The sequence below is a fragment of the Peromyscus eremicus genome, chromosome 15 (genome assembly GCF_949786415.1).
Source record: "Peromyscus eremicus chromosome 15, PerEre_H2_v1, whole genome shotgun sequence".
Classification (NCBI taxonomy): Eukaryota; Metazoa; Chordata; class Mammalia; order Rodentia; family Cricetidae; genus Peromyscus; species Peromyscus eremicus.
The window spans coordinates 75,690,851-75,715,424 of record NC_081431.1 but is presented as its reverse complement, the minus strand read 5'-3'; the positions used below and the strand labels follow the sequence as shown (position 1 = coordinate 75,715,424).

At 40.0% G+C, this 24,574-nt stretch overlaps 1 protein-coding gene across 3 annotated transcripts in view; it reads left to right on the top strand.

Annotated features, from left to right (window-relative positions):
- Positions 1-441: 441 nt before the first annotated feature.
- Cntnap5 (contactin associated protein family member 5) overlaps positions 442-24,574 on the top strand; it is a 920,429-nt gene continuing 896,296 nt past the window's right edge. For all 3 annotated transcript variants that reach the window (XM_059280761.1, XM_059280759.1, XM_059280758.1), the window contains exon 1: positions 442-523. In XM_059280761.1, the coding sequence (XP_059136744.1) occupies positions 442-523 (82 nt within the window). The remainder of the gene's footprint in view (positions 524-24,574) is intronic.

The following is a 24,574-nucleotide window of genomic DNA, read 5'->3' as shown; positions in this document are numbered from 1 at the left end:
CGGGGGCGGTGCCGCGCATAGGCGCCTATAAGGAGCTGTCCGCCACCCTAGTGCTGAATCCAGCTCTACCACCGGAACGAGGTGCTTTTGGCTATTGCTGGAGCTGAGCGCCCAGAGCTGCCCTCGAGTTTGGATTTGAACCTTTAAGGAAGGAGATCCGGAGGAATAAGACGCAGATGAGGAAGGCGAGCACAGAAAGGGGCAGTTGAAGGAACTATAAACCTCGGTCGCAGCTCGCAGCTCCGAGGAAGCCCTGCCACTGTTTCGGTGGAGCGTCTGAGGAGCAGGATGGAGTAAAGAAGAAGAGTGTCTGTTCAAGGGGGGTGGGAGGGGGCTCGGCGGTGCGGAGGAGAGAAAACAGAGACAGAAAGGAAAAAGAAAAGCCAAGGCTGTTGCCTGCGAATTTGGAATTCGATTGGAAGAGATCGTTCACTCGGGGAAATGGATTCTGTACCAAGACTGACCAGCGTTTTGACTTTGGTGCTCTCTGGCTTCTGGCATTTAGGATTAACAGCAACAAATTGTGAGTACTCAGAGCTGGGGGCGGGAAGGTGAGGTGGGATATGACGCTACTAGGAATAAGTATCCACTGTCCGACTGTATACGTTCTGGGAAAGAGCTGGGTGAAAACGCTTACCAGTGTGGTTCCACCATTCCAACCATCCCAAAAGTTAGCAGCGTTCTCATGAGCTTGCTCTGCTGGATTGGCTGCCCTTTCTTGAAACCATAAAGTTCCCTTAGCCTGCTGTTAGCTCCATGGTTCTTAATCTCAGAAACGGTTGCACGGACCAGGAGCAAGCCTCCAGGGGCAGAGATGCTCCAGAGCCACCGAGCTCAGTGACAGCAGCGGGCAGACTGCAGCTCCCTCAGACTTGCAATGTGCTCTGAACACTTCCACCTTCAACCCCCGCTCTAGGCACCTAGGTCTCTCCACTGTCTTAAGTAGAAGGGTTCAGCTGGGGTATTTTGTAACCAATGGGCATCTGTGTAAGGGGATTGGGAGTTTGGGCCTAAGAACTGTAGCCCAAATGTAGTTACTCTAGGAGACCAATGGCTGTCCTATTACATATGGAGAGCTTTAACGCACAACCCACCATCAATATTCTGGTGCCAGTGAAGGAGCAGTGAGTATGCACTAGGTGTCCGTGTTTCAACTTCACTTAATTTAATAGGCAGGTATTCTTAACTCCTGGAGATCTGCCACCTGCACTATGTATTTAAAGAATCCAGTTTGTCAAACTTGAATAAATTGCTAAAGCTACAAGATTTTCCAGCTCAATTGCTCAGCTGCTTCTCTAGGCAGAGGAAGGGAAGTTTTTCCATCTCTGGGAACTCCTAAATGAGAAAGGATGCAATTAAGCCGTCTGTGCTGTTTGCATGGATAGCTTACCATGGTCCCTCAAGTTTGTTCATTCATCTTCTATTCCTGCACTGGACCTCAAAAATATTATCCAGTTTGGGAAAATTTTTATTTTACTTTTGTAATCTGTATTATCAATCTCGGGAAAAAAAAAAGGCAAGAAGACCTACTACTGAGGATCCCTCTCTCTTATTCCTTAATCCTTAGAGAATATTGTCCCAGAATCTGCATCCCAGAGGGAAGACAAATAGATAAATGTTCAAAGTAGGGCCAGTGTTCCTGTGGCCCAAAGATTGGAAAGCTCACAATCCATAGTTGTCACATTTTCTTAAAGTTTGTGTTATAAAGGAGGGCAAAAAAAGGGAGGATAAACTAATAAATTATTTCAGAGGATGTATTGATGCAGGTCACAGTCAGTCAGGGAGATTGACTTTTCTCTACTGCCTTCTCCCACTTCTCTTCACTTGTTCCCCTTTCTTCCTCCTCTTCCCCGCGTCTCCTTGAAATTATTCCCATGGTGCCAGATAGAAAGACCCAAAAGCCTTAGTCAGAAAGTAAGCTTCACTATTGAGCTAGTTTCTCTACCTTCTGGAACACTAGAGGTCAGTGTTGTCCAAATGATGCAAAGGTGTGGCTCTAAACTGTGTATTCCCCTTAGCACATTCTGTTATCTGGAGAGCATGAATGCTGTGAATATGCAAAAGGCTGGAGTGAGGGATACTGATAAAATGGATAGAGTGCATAGCAGGAGTTCATGTCTTTTACCTCCTCAAGGATTACCCTTCTTGAAAATTCTGGGAAAAAAAATAGATGTTGGAGCCATATTTTTTTTAAATAAACTTAACTGTGGTCAATATATTTTAATAATGTGCATGAAACTAAATGGCATCGGTTTAAGACTTCAGCTTATCTTAGCCAAGGCAGTTGCAAAGCCTGCTCTGAGTATTTCAAAAAGAAGTTGGTGATAGTGATTTCCAGCATTTCACAAGTGACAGTTGTGTTTTCGATTTCCAAGCAACATAGCAATTGAGTGAGTGCTGCTTGCTAAATATTCTGGAGTCAGTTTTCTTAAGGAATAGCAGGGAGTGTTTGTTGTACTGTGAAAATTGTATCAATTCAGTAAGCAATAGGTTTCCAGCAAACACTGGTTCTTAAATCAATGCATATTATTGGTCTTCAGAGCCTGTAAGGCAAAACCCCTCAAGGCAATCATGAATGTTTCCCAGTTTCTCTAGGTTGCTGCTCACAGTTTTTATTCTTCAAGTGTAGACACTAGATTTGCTATGGATGTACACTCTGTCCCCATTCATATATATGCTTTGATGAGTTAAACCTTTCCTTCTGAAGAGTTTCCTTTTAATTTGATTTGTGGAAATAATTTTGTAAGACTGTTCTTCCTACATTTTAAGGAATATCCCATGTCATTAGTAACAAGCAGCCTTGAAAACAGATTGTACCCAGGTTCTTCCATGATGCATAGTTATAGGTGTTAAGTTATAGGTGTGGAGTATCTTAAAAAATAACTTTTAATTGTCTTTTGTAATGACTTGCTGTTGTTGTTATTGTTGTGTGGTATGCAACTATCTATTTGTATACAGGTTTAATTTTCTCATACTCTGTCTGGTATACAGGTTTAATTTTCTCATACTCTGTCCGGAACATGGGTATTTATCTCCACAGGGATAAGTGAATGCTTATACAATTGCATATTCTATAAGTTTCTAATTAAGCACAATGAAAACAGAGTCAGGTTAGAAGGGGTCCAGCCATAATACAGATATTACAAATCTGTGATGAGAATGCAATTACCTACTAGTAATAAAAACCTCTGAAAATTCCCCCATTCTAAACTTTCCGGATATTAAACAGCAAGAGTGTTTCCTTTGGGTATATCCTGAGGGAACTGGCTAATTTTGAATATAGATATAATAGACTAACGTAAAATTAAAAAACTATTATATATTCAACTCCTTTGACACAAGAAGGTATGGTGTGACTTGAGAGTTGGATTAAATGACACCAGAAGTCTTTATGACGTGATGTCTCAGCACAGGTGTCAAATACTTAGTCAAAATTGCCCTTTCTATCCTGCTAGTGAAAGCAGCCAGCAATTGAGCTATGTGCTTACCCCAAATTGAACAGCAGCTAAATATCATACTAATGCTATTCATTTAAGATTAGGCTAAAAAAAATGTTAACATGACAGAGTATGGTGTTCTAAAACAGAATGAATGCATATGGCACACATAGGACAACTATTACTTTAATTTTTTTTTTAAAAACATATTACATGATTATCCATAGCTTTATTTTTTTTTAAATAGCTTAGAATAATCACTAAATACTTCCTTGAAATTTGCTGTTGCCAATTAAGAGTCCCAGAGACATGTTATTGTGGTAAGAACTTAAAACCTCCTGTTCCAGATTTTTCTTGCATGCTGAATTTCACAAGACCTGTGAGCATGTTGATCATGATAATAAAAAGATATCAGACTTTGAATTACCTGAAGGCTGTTAACAAACCAAATTGAAAAGTAGTATGAGCAATGGTTGTGCTATTTTCGTGAGGCAGGAGAAAGGCTGTTCAGTGTTTTCTTTGGCATATACAGTTACCAGAAGTGAGGGAACCCTGTACTGCTCAGTTGGTGGAGTCTGGAAGCTTTCTCCATCATCAAACTAGCTCATTTTGACCTTTACTGATCATCATGCAATCACTCTCCCATCACATAAACCCTATATGTAAAGCAGATTAACACTTTGCAACCATAAAATATAAATGAAGAACTAGAGGAAGGATATCACAACAAAGGAAAAGACTTGGGGGATGATTAATGTCCACAGGAGCAGCCATGCTCTCACTTGACTTCTCCTTCTAAGGAATGGCCACCTTCCTAGCTGTGGTCTCCATTTTTCTCTGCCTATCTGCCCACTGGCTTCAGTTTTCTTTGAGTGAGTCACTTTACTCTTCTGTATCCATTTATCACAAAACGATGCGATAAGATTCAAAGCATCTCTAATTTCTTTAGTTGGTGATTCAAGGTCTTTCAGTTGATAAACCAGAATTGTGATGGAATATGACCTGCATGTGGTAATTATTCCCAACAAATAAGGAAATGGAGAATGGGTTTAGTTACCTAAGAAGGCAGAAAACGATGAGGTTTTACTTAAAATTTGCATTGTTTTAATTTGGAAACAATACCAATATTATTAATTTAAAAAGGAAATTGCATCATTCAGTAAAACTCTGCCACCTTTGATGACCTTGTAAAGGTTTCTCACTCCCCCCAATAACCTTGGTTTGATGAATAAAGGCCTAAAGGCCTGGGTTTAGTTATTAAGACAATGTTTACTTGTAATGGGTTTTCATCATTACGTACTAATGCTACTTAATGGTCATTTCATTTGTGTGTGTTTGATATCACTGCACTGGGAAGCAACTATAATCAGAATAAGAGTTTAATGTGATTTTAATTCATACTAGTAGGCATGCAGCATATATCCCTCACTTACTGCACCCACTTTACAAGGCTCATCAGCAAGATAGATGTTAAGTGATCTAATTCATATAAATGAATTTAAGGTGAGTGAAAGTTAACCATGTCCCCAAGATCACTAATCCAGATAATGAGAAAAATCTGAATCCCAACCTATAAACATTTTTAAACACAAACATCCTTGAAACAAAATATCCTCCAATGCACTTCACTAGGTAGTTTGTGTAGCATCTGCAGGAATTTGGCAAGGGTTCTCTACCATCAACCTCATAACCTTAGCCTTGGAGAAGGGCATGAGTTAGCAATTTTCAACACACCCAACTCCTGAGTCATACCTGAAAAAAGATGCCCAAAGCATTCAAATAAAGATGGAAAGTGTGACAGTAAATATCACATTGTTCAAATAAAAGCAATTTTTTATCTAAGCTTGTACCCAGAGTTGAGGATTTATTTTTCTTTCCTAATTATTAATTAAAAATTTGATAGGGGATAAAGAAAACCTTGAGAAACAATTTAGAATACCCAGTTGTGTACACACAAGCATAGGACAATGTACAATGTACATTCTGTCCCGTAAGTCTGCTAATGTCAGACCAGAGTTCTGCTTAGGTAGTGCTTATAAAGTCCTGGTTATGTGTGGCATGGTGCAAGCTGCAACCTGGCTTCATATAATAATCTAACTCTCATCTCCAGTATCCCTTCTAACAAAATATGGAGCTCTACATTTTATAAACAATGCTGTCTCATTTCTCTTGGATTTATTTGTACAGGCTGGTTATTAATTTGGCCTACAACATCATTTTCCCATAAAATTTTTTCCTCACTATTTGCCAAGTACACACACACACACACACACACACACACACACACACACACACACACACTTACTAGTGTGGGTTGTGTTGGGGGTACCTGGGAGGAGTGAAAGGGGAGAATGGAGATGGTAAGAATCATGATATATTCCACACATGTATGATATTGTCAACACATAAATAAAATATGAGTTTGAATTTTCTCAGTCTAGGTTATCTAATTTTTGTAACACTTTCTGTAATTCTTGTTCCCTCAGCTAAGATGCATACCCTTTTGTCATGTTTCATTTAAATTCCTGTATCCAATGGCTAAAGTACTGAGAAAGTGGATGAATGAGAGAATGATCCAGTGGTTTTCTAGCAAGAGCTTTCAATCTTTTTTTTTTTAAAAGATTTATTTATTTATTATGTATACAACATGTATGCCTGCACACCAGAAGAGGGCATCAGATCTCATTACAGATGGTTGTGAGCCACCATGTGGTTGCTGGGAATTGAACTCAGAACCTCTGGAAGAGCAGTCAGTGCTCTTAACCTCTGAGCCATCTCTCCAGCCCCCAAGAGCTTTCAATCTTAAACTGAGATTTTTTTCTGCTCCCTATCAGCAGAGTCTTTCTTTTAAGATGTGTTTGTTTCATACTGCTGTCTTAACAACTATTACTGGTCACTGTTGTGGAGATTCCAAGTAGAAGTGAGCTGAAAAACAAAACAGAAGTCCAGATCGCCTTACAGAGTGTGAGGTCTGCAGCGTGGACCCCTGACTGGATTTGCGGGAGAACAGGCCTAACTTGGGCACTGTAAAGTCATTTTTATCCTGAAAAAGAAATATCTCTGTCTACTTGACCTTACTACAACTTGGAGCTTATTTGACTAACTTTCCTTATGCAATGTTAATGAATGCTTTCTCTATAATCTAAAATATATACACCCCTATTGCTATAAGAATCTCTTTCATTGTCTTGGGTTTGATATAAAGGGAGCATTTGGATCTGGTCAATGGAATAAGTGCTGTATTATGGAAAAAAATTTGTTTAATGGCAAATCCATCTTATTATTCTTATAAAATGACTTTGAGATAACTATGTCATCTTCTTAACTTTGAAAGGTGTAAGTGTCAAGAGCTGGTGTGTGTTACTCATTTGAAGAACTTACAGATGAACTTAGTTCCAAGTCCTATTCTTCTTTCTTAAAGTCACATCCTCTGTGTAACTGGAGAAGTGAATAAAAACTAGTGAGATATAGTACATGACCTCTAGGAATGGTAAAATCTGTGACAGCCAGGACAATAAGTCTTTTGTCACGTCAGTGCTAATTGTTCACCATAGCTGAGAATGGGTGCAGTGGAAGGCACACAAGGAAAGCTTCCACAGGCTGGAGCTTCCAAATGTGCTCTTGAGGAAAGTGAAATGGAAACTAAAGCTTGAACAAACCCAGCAGACTAAAATATGGGGACACTGGGGATTGCTTTAGGGACAGAGGAGGAAGTAAAGAAGTTAGTATGGCAAGTTTCTGACTCTAAATTTAAAAGATACAGTTTAACTTCGGATTTTTATTTTTTTTAAATAGTATTAATTTTTTATGTGCATGAGTGTTTTTGCTATATGCAAGTGTGTCACCCACATGCCTGGTGCCTGCAGAGTCCAGAAGAGGCAATTAGACACCCTAGAACTGGAGTTAAAGAAAGCTGTGAGCCACCATGTGGGTGTTAGGACCTAAACATGAAACTAGCACAGTAAGATTTTAATCTTCCCCATTTAAAACTTTATTTATGTGTGTGCATGGACATGTATGTTTGTGCATGTGGATAATATAGGCCAGACTGTGTGTTATCCCCTAGAAAGCTATATATCTTCTTTGAGACAAGGTCTCTCATTGACCTGGAGCTTGCCAATTTGTCTAGACAGGCACTGGGCTACTCCTACGCATCCTCTGGTGCTGGAATTACATGCATATGTCTTGTGATGAAGATATATTATTTTAATATGGTGTTTGTGTGTGTGTGTGTGTGTGTGTGTGTGTGTGTGTGTGCGTGTGTGTGTGTGTGAGTGTGAGTGTGTGATGCCTGCCTGGTGTTTGTGCGCACATAAAGTCTGTGCATGCCACAGTGTATGTGTAGATCATAACCAACTTTGTGGAGTTGATCTTCTCTTGCCACCTTTATGTGGATTCCACATATGAAATTCTGTCCACCATGCTTCTGTGGCATGTACTTTTATGGTCTAAGCCATCTCATGAACCACATATATGGATTTTCTGTAGGTTATAAGATTCAAATTCAGGTTTTAAAGCTTTCAAAATAAGAACTATACCATCTAATCTATCTCTCCAGAACTCCTCACTCCCCCTCACACCTTTCAAGGATTAATGAGGCATAAAATGCAATAGAACAAAATGTTGGTAAGGAAACTAGCTGGGATGATTAGATCAGCTAGTAAGGACTCCAAGAAGGATATTTGAAAGTTCAGCTCATACAGATCTGCAAAGAGAATAATGGTCAAGAAAATTCAAGGCACGAGGATGTACGAACTGCTAAGCACACAAAAGCATAGATTTGCAGCTAAAATGTATTCTATAGATGCTTCCATTGTTTCTGACAAATGAAAGCAATAGGTGCTCAAAAGGTGTTCATTGCTCTGAAATGAAGTTCTTTTCTGTGAATACAGAGTGGTCATAATCGGAATGCAGCATATTTCATATATACATGATACCTCTTAGCACACACTGTCTGTATCCATCACTCAGATGCAATCTTCTAGTCTATAAATTATATTGGTTTGTGTCAGCAAAATGAGAACTACTCACTAAGGAATGTGTAATTAAACCTGGACATCATGGGTTCTGTCCCCCATCAACTGGTGGTTGATGAGGCATCTTAACCCACTTTAGTGTCTGCTTGGTTAAGGAGAATTTCTAGAGTTGAGTGCTTCAGGTTGATGTGCTATCATTAGTAATTGATCTTCAAGCATAAATCCCAGTGTCTCTATACTGTCTACTTGCCTTTGTGGATGTTCAGGCCAGGGGGTGATTATTCCTCTCTGTTTCCTACGTCTGCAGATTCGATTGAGCTTTTCAGAATGATACCAGCAATGGGAAAGACAGAAAGAACGTGAGAGAAAATACTAACACACTTGCATGCATATCATTTGTAACAATTTACCTCTGAAGCAGAAATATCCCTCCGAAGACAGTCCAAAGTCTATAATAGTTGAAGGAATTTTGCATAACTCATAGGACAGCTCAGTGACTAAAATGCTTATTGTGTAAGAATGAGGACCTGAGTTGATCCCAGCACTCAGGAAGAGCCAGATTGCTATTATACTTCTGTTACCACAGTGTTCTTAAGCCATCTAACCTACACACACACAGCCAAATATGTGTAAAGCCCCTTACAACACATGAACACACACACATGACACAAAGATCATATTCATTTTACAAACATCGCATGCTTCATATGCATACATACAATCACACAAATACCACATAAGTACACAAACATCACATACATATACACACATTATACAAATACACAAAGAAATAAATCAGTTTGCAGAGTGAGAAGTATTTAATAGGTGCTCTTAGGCTGCTGTAGCTGAATAAATGTTTCATTTCCTTTTCTCTTTCCTTCCAAATATTACTTGCCTTTCCTTGGTCTTCAGCCCTCCTGTTTCTGTGAGGTCACATAGCTTGTGCACAACTGGTGTCTTTCCCTGAGTTCATTATTGTGTGGAGGGTGTAGGAGGAAACTTATGTGTCTGCTGAATTCCAGCTCTGCTTTGTTATGCTGTGTGGGCACAGTCACCAAATGTGACATTTCCCTGTGAGGCCAGTTGAAGCCCAGGCTTTATACAGATCATTCACTTACAGGACACTTGGGGATGCCCACCTAATTCCATCATCCCCAGCCATCTGTCTCAAAACCACTCCTCTACCAACTCTACTAATTCACCAAATCTGTAATTATGGGGAACAACTTCCAGCTCATAGAAATTAGCTATAGAGAAACTATATAGCGCAGTCTGCCCAGAACTCTAGACTGCTGGGAAGACAGACAGTCCAGATAGCAATCCTAAGTATAAGGAAGGGGGAATGGAGGGCTCTGAGTTGAGGAAAGAGGGGAATTAGGCATGTTCAGGATGTAAGAATTAAGCCTGTCCTCTGCACAAAATCTGGGTCTTCCTGTATATCCCCACCACTTCCTGCCCCCCAGGGTCCGTCCACTGTACCTTCTTTCTCTTCTCGTCTCCCCCACTTCTTTCCTTGCTTCATGCTTCATAAATCTCTCTTTCTGTCCTTCCTCCCTTCCTCTGCCTAATTCGTTCACTTTTACTGAGTGACAGTTTCACATGTTGGGACATAAGCTAATGCTTTTACAGATTTCTCTCTCAAGTGCCACATCTAGACGAACAGGGTCTCAGGAGAGCAGTGGGAATTTGAACAGCATTGCAGCCAGTGACCAGTGAAGTGTAAAATTCCTAGAAATTCTATCTTAAACACTCATGCAAATTTACATTTATCTCTACATTATATCCTTGCTTATGATAAAAATATTTTCCTCAAATCTTTAATTAAATTGGTGCGCCAAGTGTATTTCTTAGCCCACAGCAGAGAACTACAAGCATCAGGACAAGGCTTGGCATTTTGCCTGTCTCTGTATTTGTGGCTTCCAGGATTCCTGTATTGAAGAGGTGAGTGTCTGTCCCTTCATCTCAGACAAGCAGGTTGCTTCATTTCCATTATCCATGATCTGTAAGCTGTTACTTATCTATAAGCTGCAGATTATGGTCAATCAATGATAGGAACTAGAGAAAATTAATTTACAGGAGTGGGGAGACCCACCAGCCTGTGTAGTGAACAGAAAAGGAACTTTGATGACGTGCTATCCTCTACACTCATCTTGGAGAGCAGATCAATTCTGCCCTCTCTACCAGCTTCCCTCACACTGAGCCATGTGTGCAGCCTGGACTGCAGTCCACAGGACAAGTTCTTTCTGATAGCCAGAAATTAAGAGAAATTAGTACCGTAAATTTTATAGTCCTTAGGAATATTTTGGAAACAAAGAGAAGGGCTATGGTTGCTGATTGGGAGTGGTGGATCACTAGAAAGCAGAGACAGCATTAGCTAGTGTATTTGTCTTTGTGAGGATTTCGGACAGGCACCCCACCCCAACTTTGGCACTTGATGAGATTTCACTGTGTCGCTTGCTTGCTGGCTTGCTACAGTCATATGGTAAGGGGATTTTTTTCCTATCACTGAGGATGTGCTATATTAGCTATGTAGGTAGCTAAATTAAGATCATATTCTGCTCAGGATTTACAGTGGGATTTTAATCCACTTTCCATGATTTCAAATCTCAGATATATTTTTTCTCAGTCTACTGTTTCATTGAGACTAACACCCAAAGTTCTTAAAACTTGAGGGGTTGTTCATGCTTTCAAAGCTATTTCTCTCTGACCCCTGTTGGGAAATGACCATGATGTCCAGACCCATACATTCTGCTTCACTGTTATATGAGATATCTTATGCTAACCTTGAAAAGAATCCCTCCCCTATCTCTAAAGGACACCACTGTTACGTAGGACTACCGACTCATAAAAGTTGCTGGCACCACTGATGAAATCTTTCTACCACCCTTTCATGGTCAGGACCAACCTGCCAAAATAGCACTGCAGCTTGCACTGTCAGTGCCGACTGGCTGAATGTGATAGGTTTAATTTTGATTATTAACTTGCTGGGATTTATAATCACCGTGGAAATGACTTTCCAGTCGTGTCTATGAATGATTGTCTAGACTTTATTAATTAAAATGGAAGACCCACCCCAAATATGGGTGACATCATCTCATGGTCTGGCTTCCCAGACTGAGTAAAAAGGAGAAAGGGAAATAAGCATCAGCGTTCACTGCTCTGCTTTCTGAGTATGGATGCAATGTGCCTAGCTGCCTCCCCATCTCCATGTCTTCTCCATCATGATAGACCGTGCCATGGAACTATAAGCCCAAGTAAACTCTTGCTTCCTCAAGTTGCTTTTGTATAAATTGCAAGATATAAATTACAACCTCAAGAAAATAAACTGATGAGTGTGTCTCACCTATTTTGTGCTCATTGAAAATCCTTCTAACTCACTGAAGGGTCTCCAGTGCCATAGAATACATACTGGCCATGGAGATCCTTAGGTGAGCATGCTGGTTTTGTCTTTTATCTAAATCCTTCACTCTTAAATGTGAAGCACTGTGTACAATACCCATGCTATGGAATAAGCCAAGTATTAATCTGTTGATGAATACTGATTATACTGGAGGGTTGGAACCACAAACCTCTATCCATTGTCATTCTCCTTCATCCTTGGCCAGATTCAGTGAAGGACCCTGCCTGCTGGCCACAGAACATTCATTTGATAATGAAAAATGGCCCTTACAGCAGCTTGCTCTCCTCATCAGCTGCATAGAGAGTTAGACCAATAGATTCTTTGCTTTAATGTCAAGGTCTTATGAGCTTGTCCTTTCAACCTCAGGAACCACTTGACTTCCTGCATCTTATTTTTCAATTTCTACCTTGACTCCTTGGACATGCTTCCTCAGACTTAGGGAGTCTAAAAAGACATTTCTTAGTGTCTTTTTCCTTGGAGCCGTACCTCAATTCTTCTATAAATTATTATGGACAGGAAAGGTCTTTGATTATCCTGACTGTTAATCACAAAGCCATCAATAAATATTTTGTTTAAAAAAAGCATTGCATAGCAAAGGGTAATTCCATAAATACTGAAGCTTATTTTGAAGGCAGAATCTCTAGTTTTCTAAAGGAAATTTTATATAGAATTTCAGCATTTAAAAGTAAATTTCAAAGTACTGCTTTGAAGAAAATGGGGCAAGACTTCCCAGAATTCTACACTTCAGCATATTCTTTCTTTTCTGATTTTTCAAGAAGGGGTCTTGCGAAGTTCCCCATCATTTAACAAGATCTCTCCGTAGTCTTTCTTCCTCTTTCTCTCTGTTCTTGTGTATGTGGGTGAGTGTTAGCTCATGGAGGGCAGAAGACAACCTGGATGTCAATCTTTGTCCTTGCCTTCCAGCTTGTGTGAGACAGGCTACATTACCACTGTCCACACCAGGCTAGCTGGCCTGTGTGCTTACAGGGATTCTACTGTCCCTACATCCTATCTATCTACAGGGCGCCTGGGATTATACATGTTCTGTGAAGTCTGCCTTTCCATAGTTTCAGGGAATTCCACCCACGTTATCAGACTGTGTGGACTAGTGCTTGCCCCCTATGCAATTTCCTAGTCCTACCTAATGCTTAGTTGCAAGAATCTAAGTTCAGAGATTGCCTTCCTGGGGTGCAGCAGGGGGACCACTCTGGGAGCATAACACTGCATCTGCTTCAGTGGTCAGTGAGTGTCTAGTAAGGTTATTAATACGATCTCTGTCCAAAGTCATATTAAATAAGTAGCTACCATTTTCTGGTGTTATCAACACATAATAATCATTCATATTTATGTGGTAGAGTATAACATTTTAATGCACTATATATACTGCATTCTGATCATACAGGATATTCAGCATACCGCCTCAAGCACTTTCTACTTATTTTTTGGTTGCCTAATAGCAGCACATTCTGGCATTCTTAACTATACAGTAGGCTTGTCTAGCTAGTGATAAGGTCTTGTATATTTCAGATAACTAGAAGAGAAGCTCCTATTTTTATTTTTAACCCATTGGAAAACTGATTTGCCCTTGCTGCTATTTATGTAAGTGTCATCTTATTGGCATTTACTGATCTGAAAAGATAGCAGCTTGTCAAAAAAAATTGCCTCCTCACCTTGTTCTCCTTAGTTTGCAGTCAAGAGCTATTTTTATGTTAAGGAATTATCTTGTAAAGGCCATTGAATTATCCACCTACATCCCGGGCATCCCCTTGGGACCTCCTCAAAAGAAGAGATCTCATGTTAGCTATGATTAAATTGTCCGTGTATAGCACAGTGAATGGTAAAATAAGTACTTGATAAAACTGAAGCACAGACAGAATGAGTGAAACTCCTGTCGAAGCAGCAAGCCCTCATCCAGGACATGTGGGGCACCCCCCCCTCTTTTGTCTCACCTCTTTACATCATGGTTATAATGAACCTTGGACCATCACCAGTGAGAATGGCCCAATGCTGCCTTCTGCTGACCAATGTGAGTGGAAGAAGAGACAAACACAAATAAATGCATTTGTTGCACATCTGGATTTGACTTTGGTGATTGACTCTGGTCCAAGTGCTAATTTTTATCACATTCTTAGTGCTTGTCTGAGCAACATCTATGCATCCAGATCTTTACTGTCCTCACTCTGCCCTTTAGGGAACTCCAAATGCCTTATGCTATATTTTAATAAAAACTAATATTATTTGTTATCATAACTTAATATAGTACATGATATGTAATAAGTTAACTCAAAACAATTAACATTATACCTATATGAAAAATATATGCTATCCAATTTTGTGATGGGGTGAGATATGTGTGTAGGGTATGTACTTTTTCATGTGGGTGTGTGTACAACTGTATGGGGTTATGTGTTCATGCATTTACATCTGCATGTAGAAAACAGACATGGACGTTAGGTGTCATCTTCAACCACTCTGTTTTTTAGACAGGTTTTTTAAACAAACTTTGAGCTCATTGATTTAATTAGGCTGGATGACCAATGAGCTCCTGAGACCTGCCTATCTCCATACTTCAAGAGCTAGGGTCACTGGGTTTATGTGGGTAGTCAGGATTCAAACTCAAGTCCTCATGATTGTATGTAATCACTTTACAAGCTAAGCCATCTCCCCAGCATGCATACCTAATTTTTGACGCATTATTTGTTTTCTGTTATGGTTAACATACCTAGTAGATTTGCATGTGGGGATATTCTTTACATAAACCACTTGTTCTGGTGACTGTCAGGATTTATTATCTCCCAAAGTCAATATTGACTTAGGTGTCACCTTTGTGAATGTTTACCTCCCCAGATAATGAATTAAAATGGGCATTTGAATGAAAATTATTATCTATTTATTTTCTGAAATCGAATGTTTTGTGAAGAGCATGAAAGTGTGGAGTCACGTCCCACCAGGGCTGCTCTGCTCAGGATAGCTTTGCAGAAGGCTGCCTTGCATTCTGATTTACTGGAGCTATTTCTGTAAATTCTTTAAGGATGTACTGTTTTCTAACTAACAGACAGAATGTGAGCTTTGAATATATCCAGCTTGACATTTTAGTAACAAGACCAGGAGGTGTAATGCTTAAATATAGGGAAAACAGACATAGCATGGGCTGATGAATACCTTGACCTTTGTATTTATTTAGGCTACAGCTATCTAACATTTCCCATTGTATTATGATACTGATTTGTTTTTTCACATTCCCTGATAACATGGCAATATGGGTATGGCTCGGTGTGTGTGTGTGTGTGTGTGTGTGTGTGTGTGTGTGTGTATGTGTGTGTGTGTGTGTGTGTAAAACAGTGTTCATATCTTTGCTTAGAGAAGTTAATATTTGTGGGTTCAACAGTAGAGGCACTTCCTGCCAAGCTTGCCACCAGAGTTCCATCCCTGAAAGGAGAAAATCAATTCCTCCAAGTTGTCCTCTGACCTCGACACATGTGCAGTGGCATGTGGACACACACACACACACACACAAACACACACACACACACACACCACGGATTAAACAGCTTTAAGAGAAGTGCTGTATCACTTGCTTCCTTGTTGTAGTGACCAAATGCCTGTGAGATGCAAGTTAAGGAAGGAGGACGTTGCTTCCGGTATCACCCCATCAAACTGTACAGAAGATGTGACAAAAGCCATCTCCATGTGTTAGAAGCATGTGACTTGGACCTCCCACCTCCTCACATTCTGGCAAGACAAGAAGTAGATAAGAGCACACGCCTTTAATCCCAGCACTCGGGAGGCAGAGCCAGGCGGATCTCTGTGAGTTCGAGGCCAGCCTGGGCTACCAAGTGAGTTCCAGGAAAGGCGCAAAGCTACACAGAGAAACCCTGTCTCGAAAAACCAAAAAAAAAAAAAAGAAGTAGATAACAGACAGGAAGTCTAATCAGACTCTTACACCTCAAGGCCACTTCCGCCAGCTAGGATCTGTCTTCCGAAGGTTCTACAACCTTCCCAAACCACCACCAGCCACTTGCTGGGAACAAAGTGTTCCAAGGGCCTGTATGGGATATTTCATAGTTATTTCTTTAATTTATGCATCTCATGTGTGTGTGAGAGAGCATGTGGGCATGTGTGCGTGTGGAGGCCACAGAAAAACGTTTGGAAGCTGGTTCTCTCTTACCTTGTTTCGGAGGCAGGGGCTCGCTGCTTTTGCCATTGCTCTGCATACTCCAAGTTACCAGTCCATGAGTCTCCTCTCCTGTCTCCACCCTCCCATCTGGGGGAACACTGGGATTACAGAAGTGTTCCAACACATCTGCCTTTGTATATGGTTTACAAGTACTGAACTCAGGTCATCAGGCTTAAATAGCAAGTGTTTCCCCTGGCCTGGCATTTGATATTAAAGCCATAACAGAATTACATGTGTTTTTATAGCTCTCATTTAATATATCAGAACCAGTTTAATTTTTTCAAAAATTTCAATCTATAATATAGATGTTTCCTATAATTCTTGATATCATCTTTGTATCAATTCAACATGCATATTCACAATATATCACCTGAGTAAAGTTCCATCCTATAAAGTACTGATTCAATAAAAAGTAACAGGGTAGCTGCTGTGCATGGTTATATATCCACAGAAATCACTTTATCCTTTATAAACAGATATTTACACACATTCTATTTTTGTTTCTTCATAAGCAACAAGGTGTCTGAGGTTAGCTATTCTCTTAGTAAATTGTTTTCCAGCTGTTAATGGTCTGATATAAGACCTGGACTTAAGAAATAACATCACTATTTGGTACAGACTGGCTTCATAGGCAAGAAAGTGAGTACTGTGAAAATTCATTAGTAAAGTTAATCCAAGAAACATCTGAGTATTTGAAGGAAAATCAATTCAAGAGGAGAATGTATAACTCTATTGATGTTTCATCCTTGTTGAAACATTGCTTGGGGGTAAAGAGTTCTATGGTTTCCACATAAATATCAATTTTTATTGGTAAATTCAATTTGACTTATTGGCTTCCTATTGTTAAGTGTTTGTGGCTTCATGGAGAAATGAGGTCATTTTGTGCTTGGACAAATGAAAATATCACAGATGTAATGACCAATGAAAGTCTAGTTTAGCATACTATCCAATTCACATCCCAGATTACAAACCAAGGCTAAAATGGCACCTCTGCATTATGGTGAATGGGTAGTTTGACTCCTATAGGAAGCCAAAGCCATTGAGGGGTTGCCTCTCATATGTGTATGGTCGCACATCACACACAGCAGAAACTGCAACACTATTAATTTTGTGTTTCTCTTTTCATAGAAACTCAGTAGGGATAGAGCTATCATTTTCAACTAAAAATGACTTTCCTCTAGAAAATGCATGGTAATGTTTAGAAGCATTTATTAAATCAATTTGCTTCTTAAGTTTTTACTCACCTTATTTTTTATAAGTTGAGCATATGTTCTCCCATGTTCTCTTATTCTCCTTTTTCCCTCTAAGCCCCTTTGCCTCTTTGGAAATTTTATTTTAGTTTCATGACATTTATACATATGTGACTTTATGTATTTAGGTACCACAAATGAGAGAGTTTTTCTGAGACTGACTTAAATGATTCAATGTGATTGTCTCCAGTTATTGATTTACTCTTGCAAATGACATAACTTCATTTGTCTTCTTCGGTTCAGAAAATTCTACCATTCATGTATACCACATTTTTAGCACTTCCTCTATTTTTAGATAATGAGATTGGTTCCATAATTTACCTATTTTGAATAGTGCTAGAATCAATATTGTTGTGCAAGTATACCTGTAATAGGCTGACTTGTGAATATCCAGTTATTGTATAGCTTACAGAAGCTCAAACAACCCAATCAATAAATGGGTAAATGAAATGAACAGACATTTCTCAAGCAGTGAATAAACATATGAAAATAAAATGGTCACCTTCACCAGCCATCAAAGAAATGCAAATCAAAATTGCATTGAGATTCTGTCTCACTCCAGTCTGAATGGCTGTCATCAAGAACATAAATAGAAAATGCTGGTGAGGATGTGGATTGAAGGGAGCTACATCCCATGCTAATGGGATGTAAACTACTCTGGCTGCTGTAGAAGACAGCATGGAGACTTCTCAATAAACTAACAATTCATCTTCCATGGAACTATCTTTGGTTTTCACAGTGGGGGACTTGCTGCTTCTAGCTACTGAGTGTCTAGTTCATGGATATCTTGAGGGCAAGGTATCTTACAGCCTAGAGGACACCACTGCACATGGTCACCTTAAAGTCAACATAGGCACGGTTGAAACACTAGCTCACATCTTTTTTGCATTGCCCTATGTTAGGTGAAAATCAAAGGATTCTTGCTTCCAACATCTAGTCCCATAGAAAGAGCCTTAGGATGGCAAACTGAAGGAGTGATTTTTGTTGTGATTCTTCCACTTATTGACACCAACACCATTGTCTTATTTCAGTGAATGTGGTGACAATGATGTTGGTTGCCTATCTGTGTTTTTTTTGGGGGAGCTCTAAAGATTTTTTGGTGTAATGCTAGGTGTTGGAATTGTTATTTGGAGAAGTGATAGACTTCATATTCTCTCCTCCCCAGCTTCTGGACAGATAGAAGACCACACAGATGACATGAGCTCTCTGTGATGGGGACTCAGTGTATGTCTATGGTTAGACCTGTGATGGTCAATGTTAAACACTATTCAGGTTTTCTGGGCTCTCTGTGGCTCAGCTTTCAATATCTTCCTGAAAACCTCTGGTCAGGGTGTTTTTGGCAGGAGGCCACTCACTGGCATGTGACAAGTAAAGTGTGCTGCAAGGGAAGTGTCTCCTGCCATCTGTTTAGAGAATCCTCTAGCACAAGTGGGAAAACTCTCAGCTAAGAAAATCCTGGGATGAGAGCTAAAGGTGGCAAGCTGGTATAAGCTTTTAAGGTGACATAGCTGTTTGTCTCAGGAAAGGCCATGTGCCATGTACCTGATCTATTCAGATGACATTTCCTACCTCATTTAGCAGCTCAAAGATCAGATAGATAAGGACCTTGGCACTGATTGCTTATCTACGTACCTTTTGTCTTCAGTTTTAAAATAAATTGAATCTTAAGCACAGTCTTCAATTCATCTTTTTAAATGGGAATAGAAGAGTAGCCTTTCCTCTACCAGATGTCTGCAATTAAAACAAAGGCAGGTTCAAATATCGGAGACCTCAGGGTTGCACAAGGTCTCTGATGTCAAGTAGCAGAGCAGACACCAGATTCACCTATGTCCATCTTCACCTTCTCTCACAGGATTGCAGGTGCTTAATCACTACACTTTACTTAACTTCTTGACTGTAGAAATATGACCTCAGAGATGAATTCCATTACAGTATCCTTCATTAATAAGACACCCTTTTCTCCAGAGCACCCAAGAATACATCTGGGACCACCAGATCTCTCCTCTGAACTTTAACCAAGCCACCTGCCTCTTCATTATGAAGCTTCTACAAACACTTATGAGTAACTAGCTACTATGCCTATCTCAATCTTGTTTCTTGGTTGTCTTTGTTTTTCCATATCTTCTTCCCCTTAAACTTCCCATGAACATGTTCTCTCGTTTTGTTTTTATTCTATTTTGTCAAAGTTACAGATATGGAATGTGATGTATAGAAGACAGTGCAACCTGGTTGGTTCTTATCAAACACAGAGGAAACAAGGTGGCAGGTACAGAGGAAGCCGTGCTGGAAAGAAGATGCAGTGGGCTGTGTTCAGTTTACAAAACATCTTGGTTGATTCCAATCTCCAGGATCCGGATAAAGAAAAAGAAAAGCAGAGCACAGTGTAACACACCTGTAACTAAAGCTCTAGGGAGACTGGATTAAGTGGATTTCTGGGGCTTTGTGAACAGCTAACCCAGCCTACATGGCAAGTTCAAGGCCAGTAAAAGACCTTGCCTCAAAATATTAAAAAAAAAAAATTAAAAAGTGGATGGTGCCTGAGTAGTGACACCTAAAGTTGAATTCAGGCTCCCACATGCAGGCATACACACACACACACACACACACACACACACACACACACACACACACCACATCTGAATATGCCTACATATATACTCATTCCTTCACACATGAACACACACAAGTAAATATACTCATATTCACAGACACACACAAAATATGATCTAAATGTTGAAGTAAAAAGTCCATTCAACAAGCATCACCACAGAGCCATATTGGCCAGCATCTCTCCCTCTTCCACCTCCCCTTTTCAGTAACAGACCTTCCATAGGTACGTACAAACATCTACTCTTGCTTGTGCTTCATATCTTAGGAAATGCATATGATGGTTTTCTTAAATTGAAAGCTGTGTGAATCTTACTTCTGTCAACACAGACTGTCTCCCACAGGCTAGTTTTAGTCTCTTCTTCTCTAGCCTAAGTATCATGGCCTTTCTGTAAACCTCCAAAGCCTGGAGCTAGAGAGATAGTTCAGCATTTAAGAACACTAGCTGGGGACCTGGGACCCAGCACCCTAATTCCCAACACCCACGTAAAGTCTTATGACTGTCATAACTCCAGTTCCAGAGAACCTGATGCCCTCTGTGGTCCTCCGCAGGCAATGCATATACATATTGCACAGACACCCATGCATACAAAACATCCATAAATGTGAACAGTAAATAAATAAATAAACAACTCCTAAAGCCTGAACAATCCAGTTGCATCTTTAAGTTCCTAAATGTATGTTATCTCTTATTGGCCTCTATTCTTCTTTTCATTAAAATTTTACATAAATACAATAAAATGTCAAAATTTCTTGGTGTCTGAGAACAACACCAGATGTCCTCTGGCCTCCACATGCACATACATGTACATGCACATCCACACATGTCCACTTGCACATACAAACATGCACACAAGCATGCACCTTCATATGCATAGACACATACAAACATCAAATATTTTATGACAGTGTGATCTTTGAAGCTAAAAGTGCATCAAAACAAACAATGTGGCTAACATCTTTTGTTCCGCTCTGTAGATGAAGAAGTAAATGTAGGGAGCCTAGAGAGAGTGTTAAAATCCATGCAGCTGCTAAGTGTTTAGTCTGAAATTTAATACTGATAATGATGCATCATCAACCAGTGGAAATGTTCTACACCCCAGCTTGTGTCTGAGCTGCTAACAGATTTTGAATGTCATTCCTCCTTGATTAGAGAAAATTGCATTTACTCCACACATATTTTGAGTGACAGTTTTAAACTAGAACTCAGTATTTAGAAAAGCAACATATCAAACCTCTGAATAAATCATGGCTATGTTTCATGCTATAAGGCTTGCATTCCCATAATCTTCTGTCCTATCTTTTAATGTATATTTCTTTAAACATTTTGTCTATTAAGACAGGCTAGTCAATAGTGTTGGAATGTAGAGTGATGTGATATTTATATTCATCTTATCTCCTAATGCTCTTTGACAAAGCACATTGCATGAGCAAATATTATGAATACTCACCTTTCTTTATAGTCTTATACCAACACTGGTGCAATCCTTATGACTGGCAGTCTATGTTTGGGAACTGAACTAGCTATTTGTCTTCCTGATAAGAAGAAATGCCTGACAAAAGTGACTGGAGAGATGGACAGCAGTTAAGAGCACTTGCTGCTCTTCCAGGGAACCCAGAAGAAGGTGAACAACCTCTGTAACTGTAGTTCTAGGGGATATGAAACCCTCTTCTGGTCTCCAAAAGCACCAGGCACAAACGTACTTCATATACGTACATGCAGGCCAAACAGTCATAAACATATAAACAAATAAAATGTGGGAGACCATATTTGACTTGTTACGTGGGTATTTAGATCAGAAATCAACTGTTGATGGTTACAAGCAATCTTAACCACAGAGTCATCTCATCAGCTCCAGTAGGACTGTTAAATATTTCTCTTCTGTGTTTAAGTGGTGCCCAGAGTTCCCTGAAAGTGCACAAAAGTTATTGTATGTATGTGTGCATCTGTGATATTGTCCAGGATAAATTTCTTTATATTTCATCTGATTTCGAAAATACACCCATGACCAAGTAATAGACTAAGAGGGAAAGGCTCTGAGCATCTCATTACCCTGAATGTCCTCTGGGAGAACAGGCATTGTCTTCTTCTCGTAGAGCAGTAAGTTCTTTGTCAGCTCCTGACAGGGTGGGTTGCACTCCCGGGAGCTGAATGGGGATGAGAAAGAACCCGCCGAAGGGAACATTCTTACGAAATATGAAAGACAAGGAGAGAGAAAGTGGAACTTTAAATATGTCACCATTTTGCCAGTGGCCAAGTATGCAAGTTGAAAACAATCTGAAATTAATAGGGATGAACCATTTTATTATAAAGAGAAGAGATTTTCACAAGAAATTATTCACAGCCCATCTCTTTGTCCTTTCCTCCATCACTACCACTACTCCTTCACAAAAGAGGAAAGGACGGGAAAGAGCAACTTAATATCTAGAATTTGCAAATCTCTGAATATCCACCTGAAACAGCTGCCACCTACTGAGAAGGCAGTAAGCTTTGATCATCCCCACTGTATTAGAAGAGAGATGGCTGAAGGATCCATTTTCCCGTCAAATATCATGTACCCTAGCAATTAACTGATCATGTTTCTGTCGGGTTAGGTTATAGGATAGGGTACATTTCCTACAAGAAAAGGAGCCAAGTGGGTGTTAATACTTAGGGGCCAATCTAGCGATAAATGCACCGGGATTTTGTAATATCACAAGCTCCACTGGGGTGTCGACATTCCCTGAGTAATCCACACCTTATATAATGGAAAGAGAACCCAGCCTGAGTGACTGCAACATGAAAGTGAATAGCAAGATGGGGACTTTTGACTTCAGAATTTTTTTTAATTGGGTGAATACTGAAAAGACTTTTAATATCTCCACTTGTAAAAGATTTATTTGATACTGAAATTTCAAGAATCCTTAACCTGAGCTTTGAGGAATCAGCTTACTTAAATCCTCTGTCCTCAGCCTCCACTATGAAGTAAAGACTGACTGCTTCTGATTTGAAAGCAACAGCAAGTCAGAAGGAAAAAATGCCCACTTAGAGCCAGCACGTCTGTGACACTTAGAAGAAGCCTAAGCCACCTGAACTTAGCCATGGCTCTTTCAGCACACTGATCTTCAGAGTAACTGTAGTCAAATGCATTTTGATTCCCAGTTTATGGAAAGGAAACAGAGGCAGGCACAGAGAGGTGACTTCGTTTGCTTAGAGTCATGTACCTGGAAAGGGGCAAAGTCACCTCCAGCTGTCTGGTCCTGAAGTTTCCTTTCCAGTTTTCAATGTGAAGGTCAGTGTTAGGATTCTCATTTGACAGTTGTAGTCACTTCTATTGATTAACAACTTGATGGGTGTCAGTCTGACTGTCAGGCAGGGCAGAGGCAGGACTGGTCCAGCTGGTCTCTCCCTGGGGCTGAGTGGGATGGTGAGTGACGATGGCCCAGACCTCCACTCTCTACTGGAGAGAAGCACACTATGCCAGGATTCTTGTCAAAGCAGGAACTCATTTTATTACATCAGGAGTGGACTTATATAGGCTATTGTGACAGGGGGATGGGATGAGGATAGCGGGCCAATGAGATGATGCCATCCCAGCAGTTACTAGGCAGAGGCGATTCTAGGTCAGGTAGAGCTGAGTCACTTGTATGAGGAAGCCATGTCTGAAGACAGGTCACCAAACTCAGCTAGGCTTGGAAGTTACATTGGGCCTCATGCCTGGGCCTTATGGGGCCCAACAGATGGGATATAGACTCACTCAAGAAGCTACCTTTGGGCATCTCTGTGAGGGGATTCTAGACTGGGTTAAGTGAAGTGGGAAGACCCAGTCTAAATGTTCTGTGGTGGTTTGAATGCCAATGTCCCTTATAGGCTCATATGTTTGGATAATTGATCCACAGTTGGTGGAACTTTTTGGGAAGGATTAATAAGCGTGGCCTTGTGATGATGGTGCACTCCTTTAATCTCAGCACTGGGGAGGCAGAGGCAGGCAGATCTCTGTAAGTCCAAGAACCGTGTCTCAAAAAACAAGCAAATAAACGAAAGTGTATATTTCTCTCTTCATTGGACATTTGGAAGTTTTAAAAGCCCACAAAATTTCCAGTCAGTGTCCCCTCCTATCTATCCCTCTTGCCTGTGCAACAGATGTAAGCTCTTAGCATTATACCTGTCTATCTCCATATCATGATACTCATGTGCTCTAACACCCTGGAATGGTGAGCTTCCAAATTAAATGCTTTCTTGGATAAGGTCCCTTGGTCATGGTGTTTCTTTACAACAATACAAATTCACTAAGACATCAGGCCAGCACCACTGTTTGTTCTTGGGTCCATTAAATAAAAAATAATAAAAATGATAAAATGAGTTGAAAATTAGTACTCATTTCTTTCTTCTTCCTGAATGCTGATGCAATGTGACCAGTCCATGTAGGGTAGACCACATCCTTGAACTGTGAGCCAAAATAAGATCTTCCTTATTTATGTTGCTTTTGTTGGATGTTCTGTCACAGCAGCAGATGGAGGAACTCATAAACAGCAGAGAGACTGCGGCTGACACGGTTCTGACATCTCACCAAAGGTTGTCACTGATATATAAAAAATTTGGCTTTGACCTGTTTCACTATCATATGACCCTTCCAAATTTAATATGTCTTCACATAAACTACATCTAACACGTCCTTGTATTGAAATTTACCCCAGCAGTCATACAATGGTTGATGAAAGTCAAGTATTAATGCTATGTCCACACA